The sequence below is a fragment of the Suncus etruscus genome, chromosome 12 (assembly GCF_024139225.1).
Source record: "Suncus etruscus isolate mSunEtr1 chromosome 12, mSunEtr1.pri.cur, whole genome shotgun sequence".
Lineage (NCBI taxonomy): Eukaryota > Metazoa > Chordata > Mammalia > Eulipotyphla > Soricidae > Suncus > Suncus etruscus.
In genome coordinates this window covers 92,182,354-92,194,872 of record NC_064859.1, presented here as the reverse complement: position 1 = coordinate 92,194,872, position 12,519 = coordinate 92,182,354, and the positions used below count along the sequence as shown (strand labels likewise).

The 12,519-nt window shown below is 48.7% G+C and overlaps 1 protein-coding gene across 1 annotated transcript; it reads left to right on the top strand.

The window, feature by feature from the left end:
- Positions 1-10,677: 10,677 nt before the first annotated feature.
- LOC126023827 (NF-kappa-B-activating protein-like) lies at positions 10,678-11,877 on the top strand. The gene has a single exon (XM_049784206.1). It carries the CDS (start codon positions 10,678-10,680, stop codon positions 11,875-11,877), a length of 1,200 nt encoding a protein of 399 aa, XP_049640163.1.
- The last annotated feature ends 642 nt before the right edge of the window (positions 11,878-12,519 follow it).

Genomic DNA, 12,519 nt, shown 5'->3' with positions numbered 1-12,519 from the left:
ATCACCGGCATCCCATATGGTCCCCCAAAGCCAGGAGCAATTTTTGAGTGCAGAGCCAGGAGTAACCACTGAGCATCAGCATGCATGGCCCAAAAACAAAACAAACAAACAAAAAAAAGAATAAAGAAAAAGAAAATAGAAAAAAAAGAAAGAAAGATCATGTTTAAAGTTTCATGTTGGGGGCCGGAGAGATAGCATGGAGGTAAGACGTTTGCCTTTCACGCAGAAGGACGGTGGTTCAAATCCCGGCATCCCATATGGTCCCCTGTGCCTTCCAGGGGCGATTTCTGAGCATAGAGCCAGGAGTAACCCCTGAGCTCTGCCGGGTGTGACTCAAAAACCAAAAAAAAAAGTTCCATGTTTCGGGGAGAGGAAAAAGGTCGTGCCAAACCTGGTGACCCTGGTGGTGCTCAGAGGCCCTTGTGTGGTACCCAGGGAGGGTTGCACTGGGCAAGTGCCTCCCCCTTGTCTTCTCTCTGGGGCCTCTGTTATCAACTATTGATGGAGTTTTCTTTGGTCCTCTTGAAAGGTAAAAGAAATAAAATAATTTTTCTCTGCAACTTCCTGAGGACTCGCCCTTGACCAAAAGTTATATTTTAACTGTTGAGCTCCACTAGGACCCCACCCCTTCTTAAATTCCAAGAACTTGCCCTTGGCATTTTAACTGTCCCAAACCTTATAACTTGTGGTTATCTGAACCTTGAAAAAATGTTACTGAGCAAATGTCAAGTGTCAGTACTCCCTGAAATGAACCACCCTACTGTAGGCTATATAAAGGCTTGTTAGAGCTGGTTTGAGGCTCTCTCATCCTCTGGGGGAACCCCTGCATGCTTGTAAATAAATAAAACCCCTTGTTTTTTCAAGTTCTCTGCCTCTTGGAGTCATTAGAGGGGTGTGTGTGGAGTTCCCAACCTATCACTCTGAGCCTCCCAAGACAGCTGGGTGCAACCTGGAACCTGCCCACCTGCCCTGTTGTCCCAGGTCGTGCAAGGATAGAAGGGACTTGATGGTCTGGGGAGACCCAGAGTTGGGTTAGTGGGCTTGAGTCAGCTCCAGAATGAGGCGCTTGCAGTCCCCTGCACTCTGCTTTAGACCAGCCTGGCCTGGGACAGTCCTGCTCTTCCGAAGACCCTCTGGTTCTTTCTGCTTAGGCTCCAGGACTCTTCACCCTGCTTCAGAGTGTCCTCTTGCCTGGGGTACCTAACTTCAAGGACCAGCGGGCACCCACTTTCTGGGCTGTCTTGTCTCCAGAGGCACTCAAGCCCTTTAGAAGTCCCCATGGTCATTGACTCAGAACAGCAGAGATTTGGATTCAACATGCTGATAAAATCTAGCTGTGGACACTTTGTTTTCTTGGTGTGGGGGAGGGTGTAGATTGGCTCTGCACTCAAGAATCACTTCTGGAGGGCTCAGGACCATATGGAATGCTGGGTATAGAACCAGGGTCAGCCACATACAAGGCAAGCACTCTCTGGTCCTTGAAGTTAGATACCCCAGGCAAGAGGACGCTCTGAAGCATTAATACCTGCTAACAGAGGCCCCAGAGAGAAGTCAAGGGGGTAAGGCACTTCCCCCATTACAGCTCTCTGTAGGGCCCTGTTGTGCTCTCCTTCAGCCCCCTTTAGCTAGTTTATTTTTGGGTTTTTTGTTTGTTTGTTTGTTTTTGGGTCACCTGGCAGTGCCCAGGGGTTAATCCTGGCTCTTCTATGCTCAGAAATCACTCCTGGCAGGCTCAGTGGTCCATATGGGATGCCGAAATTTGAATCACCATCCTTCTGCATGCAAAGCAAATGCTTTACCTCCATGTTATTTCTCCAGCCCCACAACAGCACAACTTTCTAATGAGCTCTTCCAAGAGGAAGAGGATCCCTGGATCCCATGAAAGGATCAGCCCATAGATGATCTGGAATTTCCTCTTGATCGTATGCCATAGTCTGCCCAATCTATTTCTTTCAGGGCCTCACTGGTCATTGGTTCAAATCTCACCTCACTGGTGATGCTCAGTGGTTACTCCTGGCTATGCGTTCAGAAGTCGCTCCTGGCTTGGGGGACCATATGGGATGCCGGGGGATCGAACCGTGGTCCGTCCAAGGCTAGCGCAGGCAAGGCAGGCACCTTACCTCTAGTGCCACCGCCCGGCCCCAAGGACACAGGTTTTTATTTTGAAAAGGGAGGTTTTTTTGGGTCAAACCTGATCGTGCTCAGGGGTTACTCCTGTCTCTGCACTCAGAAATCGACCCTGGCAGGCTCAGGACACCATAGGGGATGCCGAGAATTGAACCAGGGTTCGTCCGGGGTTGGCTGTGTGCAAGGCAAATGTCCTACCACTGTGCTAACTCTCCGGCCCCAGGACACAGGGTTAATAAGTTTCTCTCACTCTGGAGTTCCCCCCACTCCCCAAAATCTGAAAAGAAAACAAAAAAAATATAAAACTAGAGGTCTGAAGTGGGGTAGATTTTGAGTCTTTGGTAGTGGTTGTTGTTTTGGGGCTACACCTGGCCATGCTCAGGAAGCTGCTGTCCTGGGGAATGAACCAGTAGCTCCTCACTGCAAAGTTAAAGCAAAATAGAATCCTTCGAATGATCAAATATTTTACCAGGCTTCTCCACACTCATAGTTCCCTTATGACCTCAGAAAATAAAGGGGCCCTAGAGATAGTACAGCAGGTGGTGCTTTCCTTGCACTTAGCTGGACAGGTTTGATCTCCAGCACTGTCTATCTATGGTCTCCACCAGTCCTGGTAGGAGTGATTCTTGAGCATCAAGCCAGGAGGAAGCCCTGAGCACTGCTATGTGTGGCCTCACACCCAAAAATAAAAAGAAAATGGAAAAAAGTCCTAAGTTTATTTTCTGAAATCTGTCTTATCTCCCCAACCTTTTTTGTTGGTTTGTTTGTTTGTTTTTGGGCCACACTCAGTTATTCTCAGGGGTTACTCCTGGCTATGCACTCAGAAATAGCTCCTGGCTTGGGGGACCATATTCTCATATGCCAGGAGATCAAACTAAGGTCAGTCCTAAGTCAGCCACGTACAAGGCAAATACCCTACTGCTTCGCCACTGCTCTGGCCCCTTATCTCCCAAGTTTTAAGCAACAGTTTTGTTATTTCTTTGTTGTTTTTTTGTTTTATTGTTTTTGCCACACCCAGTGGTGCTCAGAGCTTACTCCTGGCTCTATACTCAGGAATCACTCCTGGAGGGCTTGAGAGATTATGGGATGTGGGATGCCGCAGATTAAACCTGAGTCGACCACATGCAAGGCAGACACCCAACCTGCCCTGGTTCCCAAAAGCAACTGTTCCGAGTATTACATATAGACTTCTGCTTTCAGGGGAAGCTCACTCTTTGTTTGTTTGTTTTGTTTTTTGGGACCAGCCATCACCTTGATTTATAGATGCTTTATCTCATTAACCTTTATGTCATCGAGCTATTAGTAACTTTGGGAGCTGCAAAACTCACGGGACACAATCACGCAGCTCTTCATGTGCTCCGAATTAAACTGGACCCAATTAGTCCAAATCAGAGAAGGCAGCCTTGGAGATGTTTTGCTTTCTTCACTTCAAACAGCTTGTTGGAAAGAAGAAAACTGGGGTGCAACCCGGACTTTCTCTTTTTGTCACACACCATATCCCATCAAAACCGTTGGGATTCTTTGAGAGAGACAAATAGATGCAGATGGCTTTGATTATTCCTGCTTGGGTGAAGCCAGCCCAACAGGAGGGCCCTGGAGATCTCTGGCCTCCTTCCACCTGCTGAGAGCATCAGGGCAGCCATGCTGGAAGCTAGCTTTGGCCAGGGGGCTGCCATCTTGAGGGTGAGGAAGAGCCTTTAGCACGATAGGGCATCCTTAAAAAATTTTTTCCAATTAATTAAATTTGGGGGCCGCCCAAGCATTGTTCAGAAGGTCCAGCCATGTGTCCCATCTGTGATTCTCAGTCAACCAGGATGATGGTTCAGTGTAATAACAAGGATGTAACAGTGTTCTGGTCCAGCAGTGCTGGGGATACTCATGTTCCACCCTGAGCAATTCTGGGGGCTTCCAGAACCGTAACCTGTATTGCTTGGGGGGCAGTAGCCATCAGTGTTTGGGGGGACTGTGGTGCTGGAATTCCAACCCAGATTAATCCAACATGCAAGGCAAGCAGCCTAACTGCAGTACTATCTCCATCTCCATTAATCTTTTACAATGTGCCAACACTAATGGTGTCTTTGTACATGCTATTGTTAGGAGTTGAAGGATGAGACTACATGATCGAAATAAAGCAAAGCAAAGCTGTATTCTACCAACAAGCTACAAACAAGCTACAAATCTCCCAGAGAGGCGACCCTGCCCAGAGGCGGCACAGCCAGGTTATATAAGGGCTAGAAGAAAGCCAAATGCCCTACTGCTGTGCTATCTCTCTAGCTTTCCCCCCCCCCCCCCAGTGCCTTTTTAAAAATGTAGATCTTGGGTCTGAAGTAATAGTATAGCAGTAAGGCATTTGCCTTGCATGCAGCCGACCTGGGACAGACCTGGATTCGATTCCCTGCATTCCATATGGTCCCCTGAGCCTGCCAGGAGCGAATTCTGAGTGCAGAGCCAGGAGTAACCCCTGTGTGCCTCCGTGTGTGGCACAAAAACCAAAAATGTAAATAAATAAATAATCACTTGGAATTCAACTTGGTTCTTTGGAATAGGACATCAGTTACGGAAGGAAGAGAGGTTTATTAAAATGACCTTTTATGGCTCAAAGGACTAATTATAGGCTTTGCAGTAGGGCCCCAAATCCATCCCCTGTACTGCATGCTCCCTGAGTATCACTGGAAGTGATCTTTGCAGGCCAGAGCCCCAGTCCAATAAGCCCAACAAGCTTCACTTGAAATAATTTTTCGGAGAAAAGTGACTTGAGTAAAGCAATCCAAGATGCTGTCTCTCAGCAGGGCTTTCTGGATTGGCCTGAAAACAGACAGTGAAGGATCAGGAGCTGCAAATTGGGGTCACTTTCCTTTGACTGTGTGTGGGAGAAACTTTGCTTGCACAAAGAGGAAACCCAGGACTGCCTTCTGGTGCCACCCAACTCTGCCTTCTCTCCTTGGTTGAGTTTGGAAAGGGGTTATACTGTAAACTCAGGAAGAATATTTTATTCATTTTTTTTGTTTTGGAGCCACACCTGTTGTCACTTAAGGGTTACTCCTGGCCCTGTGCTCAGAAATCAGTCCTGGCAGGCTTGGAGGACCATATGTGATTCTAGGGATTGAACCCAGGTCAGCCATGAGTAAGGCAAATGCCCTACCTGCTGTGCTACTTCTATGGCCCTCAGAGAAATTTTTCCCTCTGTTTTGATTTTGGGGTCCACATCAAACTATGTTCAGAGATCACTTCTGAAGTGCTAGGGTGTGGGAATCATATATGGTGCCAGGGATCAAGCTTGGGTCAAGCACATGCAGGCAAACACCTCACCCTCTGTAACAGCTCACGGGCCCCACACACAGAAACATTTTTGTGTGGGCTTTTGCTGCTAAAGTCATGTTTTAATCCTGCTTGACATGTGTCCCTCCCTGCTGGTGACTCAGTCCTGACCATCTCTTTCCCCAGCCTCCAGGCTCTGTCTCCCTCAGGGCTGCAGGTGTGTCTCTGCCATCCTGAGGCCAGGAAGAAACCACAATGTCCTGACTAAGACAGACATAGAGGGCGAGGCAGGACCCCAAAGCCCAGGTGCTTTGAGGCAGTTTGGCCTCCCTGTGAGCCAGAAAACCCAGGGCTCTCAAAGTGCCAAGCATCACTGAGGGGGGACTTGGAAAGATGGAGAACCAGCCCAACTGAGGGGTTCTGTCAGCCATAGCTGCTCCATAGGAGAGGAGAAGGGAGAGAAGGGGAGTTAGAGTTTTTCACAAGCCAGAAGGTACATCCATGTACAGTGGGCTGAAACCAGACAGCAGCATATAGGTAGATGTTTAAATGGTCAATGGGAGACGGGGAGCATTCTCGCATATTCCATTTCTTTTGTCACATCCGGCAGCACACAGGGGTTACTCCTGGCAGGCTTGGGGAACCATACGAGATGCTGGGAATTGAACTTGGGTATGTCCTGTGTTGGCCGCTTGCAAGGCAACACAGTACTACTGTTCTATAGCTTCGGCCCCTCTCATTCTATATATTTTCTTTTTATTTTGTTTTTTGGGGGGTTTTGGGGTCACACCCAGCAGCACTCAGGGGTTACTCTTGGCTCTATGCTCAGAAGTCGGTCCTGGCAAGCTCAGGGGACCATATGGAATGCCAGGATTCAAACCACCATCCTTCTGCATGCAAGGCAAATGTGCTATCTCCATGCTATCTCTCCAGCCTCTCATTCTATTTTTTAATTGGAGGGGGTGGATCACACCTGTTGGCACTCAGGAGTTACTCCTTAGTGTTCAAAACTACTCCTGGCAGGCTTAGGGGACCATATGGGATGCCATACTCAGAGGTTACATCTGGTTTTGCACTCAGGGATCACTCATGGCAGTGCTCAGAGAACCATATGGGATGCTGGAGATTGAACCTGGGTTGGCCGCATGGAAGGCAAGTGTTCTACCTGCTGTCTTTTCACGCCAGCCCCCCAAATTCTTGGATTTCTATAAAAAAGCTTTTCAGAGAAACTGTGGCATGAGTCCCTCCGCCCAACAGCACCAGAAAAACTTTTCTCAATGTGCCTTGAGCAGGCCTCTTCTGCTTAGTGTGCCTTTAGTTTGGAATACTAATGTCATGGAAAGTATCAGTAGAAATTTAGGTAAGTAGAAGCTTTTAACTATGAAGTCTCAGCCCTTTGCCCTTCCCCCAAACACAACTTGTTTTTTGTTTTGTTTTATTTTTGAGCTATATCTGGTGATGCTCAGGGAACTATGTGGGTGCTGGGACTGACTTGTAATATGGAACTTGCTGACAGTACTCAGCTCTTGAACTCTCTCTGGCCCCTGCCCTCTCCTTAGTCAGAGACCCCATCTGCCCCTCATTATCACTTAGAAGAATATTTGTAGAAACTATCATGTGTAGACTTATCACATGTCCTGCTTGAAAAAAAATACATCCAGGCCCGGAGAGATAGCACAGTGGTGTTTGCCTTGCAAGCAGGACCAAAGGTGGTTGGTTCAAATCCCGGTGTCCCATATGGTCCCCCGTGCCTGCCAGAAGCTATTTCTGAGCAGACAGCCAGGAGTAACCCCTGAGCACCGCTGGGTGTGGCCCAAAAACAAAACAAAAAACAAAACAAAAAATCATCCTATTTTTTTTCTTTTTTTTTACTCGGAATCTAAAGATGAAGTTGAGGAGCTGGAGCAATTGGACAGCAGGTGGGATGTTTGCCTTGCAAGCAGCCAAACTGGGTTCGACTCTAAGCACTCCATATCCACTCTAGAGCATGACCAGGAGTAATTCTTGAGCATAGAATCAGGAGTAACCCCTGGGTATCACTGGGTGTGACCCAAATCTACCTCCCAAAAAAGATGAAGTTGAATCAAAGAGATAATACAGATATTAAGGTGTTGCTTTGCACATGGCTGACCCCAGTTCAATCCCTGGACCCCCAGATAATTCCCTGAGCACCACAGGGGTGATCCCTAAGCAGAGCCTTGAGGCTCTGAGGACCACCAGGTATGGCCCCCTGGGGCAGCATTCTCCTCTGTAGCCACCGGAACTTTGCCAGGATCAGGATGGCTGTTGCAAGTCAGCCCCTGAAGAGGTTGACTGATGGAGGGATGGAGGATGAGGCCTTTCTCTTCCAGCTCGGAGCATGCATCTGCCACCCTGTCTAGCCGACGGTTCTGAGAGTAACGCCTGAGCACTGCCAGGTGTGACCCAAAAACCAACAACAACAACAACAACAAATAAAGAAAAGATGCTTCTTCTTGGCTGCTACACAACCTTTCTGGCCTCTCTTCAAAAGATCTATGTACGTCTTAGATTTATCTTCTCGGGAGCTTGTAGTTGATTCCTTGATACATGTTTCTGGTTTTAGACACCCTGTGTTTAGGTTAGAAGTTTTTCTTTACATTTTCCTGTGATGCACTTATGCAAACAGCCACTCTTTTATTATTGACTAATTTCCTTTAATAATTGTAGACAATATTGTTTGTTTACTAAAAACAAACGGGGGAATTGTTTCATATGTAAATATTTTAGGGGATTACTATGTTACTCACCCTAACCTGATGGTGATTGTGCCCTACCCTAGGGTGTGACCTGGCATTCTGCCCCCACCCTAGGGTAGTACCTAATTCTGCTTCCACCATTGGTTGGTATCTGATCACACCATTGGGTGGTACCTGATTCTGGGGGATAAAAACAGGGGTCTCTGGAAGGTCGAGGCTTTTATGCTGGAACTGAGGCTGAGTCTTTGGATTTCAGTCTTGTCCACCGAATAAAGCTAATATTTCCACAAGCCTGACTGTCTGCGAGCTGTTTACCCGCCGTTTCACCTCAGAACTGTCGGCTAGACAGGGTGGCAGACGCGTGCTCCGAGCTGGAAGAGAAAGGCCTCATCCTCCATCCCTCTATCAGTCAACCTCTTCAGGGGCTGACTTGCAACAGATGGCCACTAACATGGTTATCTATTTTTGCCTTGTATGTGGGATCCAGCCTAAGGTAGAAGCAGAGAAACACGTGGAGGCCTACAACCACAATTCATTCACTGCACATGTGGAAATCAAGTAAAGGATGTCTGTCACCTGATGACATAAAAGATTCGGCCATTCTCTTGAGTTCACAATATATTTCCATTAAATCACTTAGGGAAAGGGCTTGTCTTTTTTTTTTTTTTTTTTTTTTTTTTTTGGTTTTTGGGCCACACCCGTTTGACGCTCAGGGGTTACTCCTGGCTATGTGCTCAGAAATCGCCCCTGGCTTGGGGGGACCATATGGGACGCCGGGGGATCGAACCGCGGTCCTTCCTTGGCTAGCGCTTGCAAGGCAGACACCTTACCTCCAGCGCCACCTACCCGGCCCCGGGCTTGTCTTTTTTTAAGGGTGTCTGAAATCAGTCCAATTTATTCACAGGGCAGGAATGGATTCATTTGGACTGACAAACATCTGAAGTTTCAATAGCTAAGGTTGTCCAGAAAATCTGGAAAATACTGTGCATAGGAAAAACAAAGTTAAAAAAATATATCACTTGGAACCTTGTGTTCTAAATATTGAAATCATGCCCTCTCTGGCTCTCTTTTCTTTCTTATTTGGTTTTTGGGCCACACCCAGAGGCGCTCAGGGGTTACTCCTGGCTCTGCGCTCAGAAATTGCTCCTGGCAGGCTCAGGGGACCATATGGGATGTCGGTATTCGAACAGCCAACCTTCTGCATGCAAGGTGGCCAGGGTGGCAGAGGCAATGGTGGCCGTGTTGGCACCAGTGGCGCCAAAGAAAGTGGTGAGGATGGCGGTGGCCAGGGCTATGAATGCCGCCCAAGCGATGGCAGTGTCCCGGGCCACGGGGAGTCGGGGAGTCGTGGCCTGGGGACAGAAAAGATTAAGTGAAAGAGAGAGAATGGACGTGGTCACCGTCTTCGCCACCTCCTTTTAGTTGAAATAAAAAGAACAAAACCCAAAGGGGAGAACACATTTGAACTTTGGAAATCTCCGCTATGTCCTCCCCCTTTTGCTCCTCTGGCTGGCTTCAGGCCAGCTCATCTCTGTAGCCTTGGGTGGGATCATCTGGGTGGCCTCCGGCACTGCCTGCGACCTTTCCCTTGTAGATCTTTGGCAACCCCGGGGCTGGGGCAGAGCTGCCTCCACGCCCCCTGCCTCCCCACCACGTCTCCCCATGGCCCTGGACACTATGGTCTCCTCGGGAGGCCATGGTCCTGGCCACCGCCGCCATGTAACGGGCCACTGCCATCCTTGCCACCTTCGGCGATCCGGGTGCCAACACAGCCACCGTCGCCTCCGGTCACCGCCTTCGCCATCTCCTTTTTGGTCACCTGTTTTTGTTTCTGCATTGGTCTGCCGCTGCCTCCTTTCCTACGGGGGAGGAGCCTCGGCATTCGCTGTGGCCTGTTCATTCTCAGAAGACCGGGGCTGGGGCAGAGCTGCTGCCTTCAGGGCCCTGGGACTGCTGATGACACCCTCCTCCCCCTGGCCGCCGTCGCCACCTCCTTTTCGTACTCCTTCATCCCTCTGCCGCTGTTCGAAGTGTGTCGGTGTAAACATGGGAGCTGGGACGCCTTGTTGCGACTGGTCATGTCAGTTCTATCCCGGCAGAGGCCCCCAAATGTAGGGTTCCAGAATAGAAGGATGAGACCACACAACTGGAATCAAGTATATGCCACTTTAATCCTCCTGCCAACTAGATTCCCAGCCTGGCCAGCCAGGGGCCATCCCCTGAAGGAGAAGCACCGTGCCCAAGGTCATCGTATGTAAACATTTCGATGGGATTATTATGTTACTGACCCTACCCTGACCGGTGATTATGCCCTACCCTAGGGTGTGACCTGGCATTCTGCTCCCACCCTAGGGTGGGGCCTGATTCTGGTGGATAAAGGTAAGGGTCTGGGGAAGGCAGGGGCTTTTTGGCTGGAGCTGATTCAGAGGCTTTTGGCTTCAGCCTGCTCCTTCGAAGAAAGCTGTTGTCTTCACAAGCCTGACTGCCTTCGAGCTCTATACACGCCGCATTGACCTCAGTCACCCAAGGCGAGGGTGCCCCTTTCCTCCGCGGCGGGGGTGACCCCGAGGCCGGGATGTCTCCGGAGTCCCGTTGGCGGAGCCCGGGAAGAGCCTCGAGCTCCAGTGCGAGGCGGCGCAGTCACTCCCGGAGCCCCAAAGCGAGCCAATATTCCCGCTCCCCGCGGGGCCACTCGTCGCGCTCCCACTTTTGCTCCTGCTCGAGCGACCACAACGGCCTCAGCCAGCACTCGAGGAATCAGGGGTACCGCTCCCGCTCGCCATCTTGCTCCCGGGACCGTTCCTTCGCGTCTTTGGGGGGCCCCTTCTCGGCTTCTCCGTCCTATTTTGGCGGCTACTCGCGCCCCTACGAAAGTGACAAGCCGTGGCCGAGCGTCCTAGACAAGGAGCGGGAGGAGAGCCTGCGACAGAAGAGATTCAGTGAAAGAGAGAGAATTGGAGAATTAGGAGCTCCAGAAGTGTGGGGACTTTCTCCAAAGAATCCAGAACCAGATTCTGATGAACACACTCCTGAAGAGGATGAAGAGCCAAAAAAGAGCTCTACTTCCAAAGAAGAGAAGAAGTCTAACCATTGCAAGGAAAGGGCTAAGAAACGGCAGAAGAAAAAGTCAAAAGGAAAACACAAGAAGCATTTTGATGACAGCGACAGTGACTCTGAATCTGAAACAGACTCCAGTGATGAAAATGCCAAAAGGAGAGCCAAGAAAGCCAAGAAAAAGGAGAAGAAGAAGAGAACACACAAACTGAAGAAATACAAAAAGAAAAAGTCTAAGAAGAACAGAAAGGATTCGAGTGATTCAAGCTCTAAAGAGTCCCAAGAAGAATTCCTGGAGAATCCTTGGAAGGACCCATCAAAGCCTGAAGAAACCTCAGATTTCATTGGTCCCGAAGCGCCCAAAACTCCTGCCTCTCAGGATGATAAGCCTTTGAACTATGGCCATGCTCTCTTACCTGGTGAAGGTGCGGCAATGGCGGAATATATAAAAGCTGGAAAGCGGATCCCACGCAGAGGTGAAATCGGCTTGACAAGTGAAGAAATTGCGTCCTTTGAAGGCTCTGGTTACGTAATGAGTGGTAGCAGGCATCGCCGAATGGAGGCCGTCCGACTGCGGAAAGAAAACCAGATCTACAGTGCAGACGAGAAGCGAGCCCTGGCGTCCTTCAACCAAGAGGAAAGGCGCAAGAGAGAGAACAAGATCCTGGCCAGCTTCCGCGAGATGGTGTACAGGAAAACCAAAGGAAAAGACGAGAAATAGGATAGGGTGGTTCTGCAGATACATTTGATATGCTAGCGACAAAAGTCTGGGTTCCTTATTCATATAAAAAGAGAAAGATTATATTCTAAAAAAAAGCTTTACAGTGCAATTGTGCCTTCTATTTCCTTCTTTCAGTCATTTAATTAAAAAAAGCTTTATTTCTTGCAAGTCACAAGGTCTTTGGTTTATTCTGGATTGACTTTACATACCTTTTCTGGTTTAAAACTCTAATTCCCAAAGGAACTGCTCTCTTCCCCTGCTGGGGAGGAAGCAGTAAGAAATAGCATTGATGAGGGGAGAAACTCAATTGTCAGATCCGGGATTGGGCAAGTTTTAGTTGGGGCACCTGCCCACCAGGCCCACCCAAGCACATCTCCATGTGGAAAATGTTTTATGTGTATTTGATTGAAGCCTGAAGAACACAAAAATGAAGGCATTGCTAAAAGAAAATCTGCAATTTGAGACTCGGATAGTAATATATAACGTGGAAATAATTTAATTCGGGTTTTTCCCATCCTTTGCCCCAAAGCCAGTTGAAAAACCGGAAGGCAAACTAACCCACAGACTTGTTGACTTGCAAATGTGAATTTTTGTTTCTGAAATTCCTCATGGGTTACTTCAGATCTGTATTTGAGGGTATCA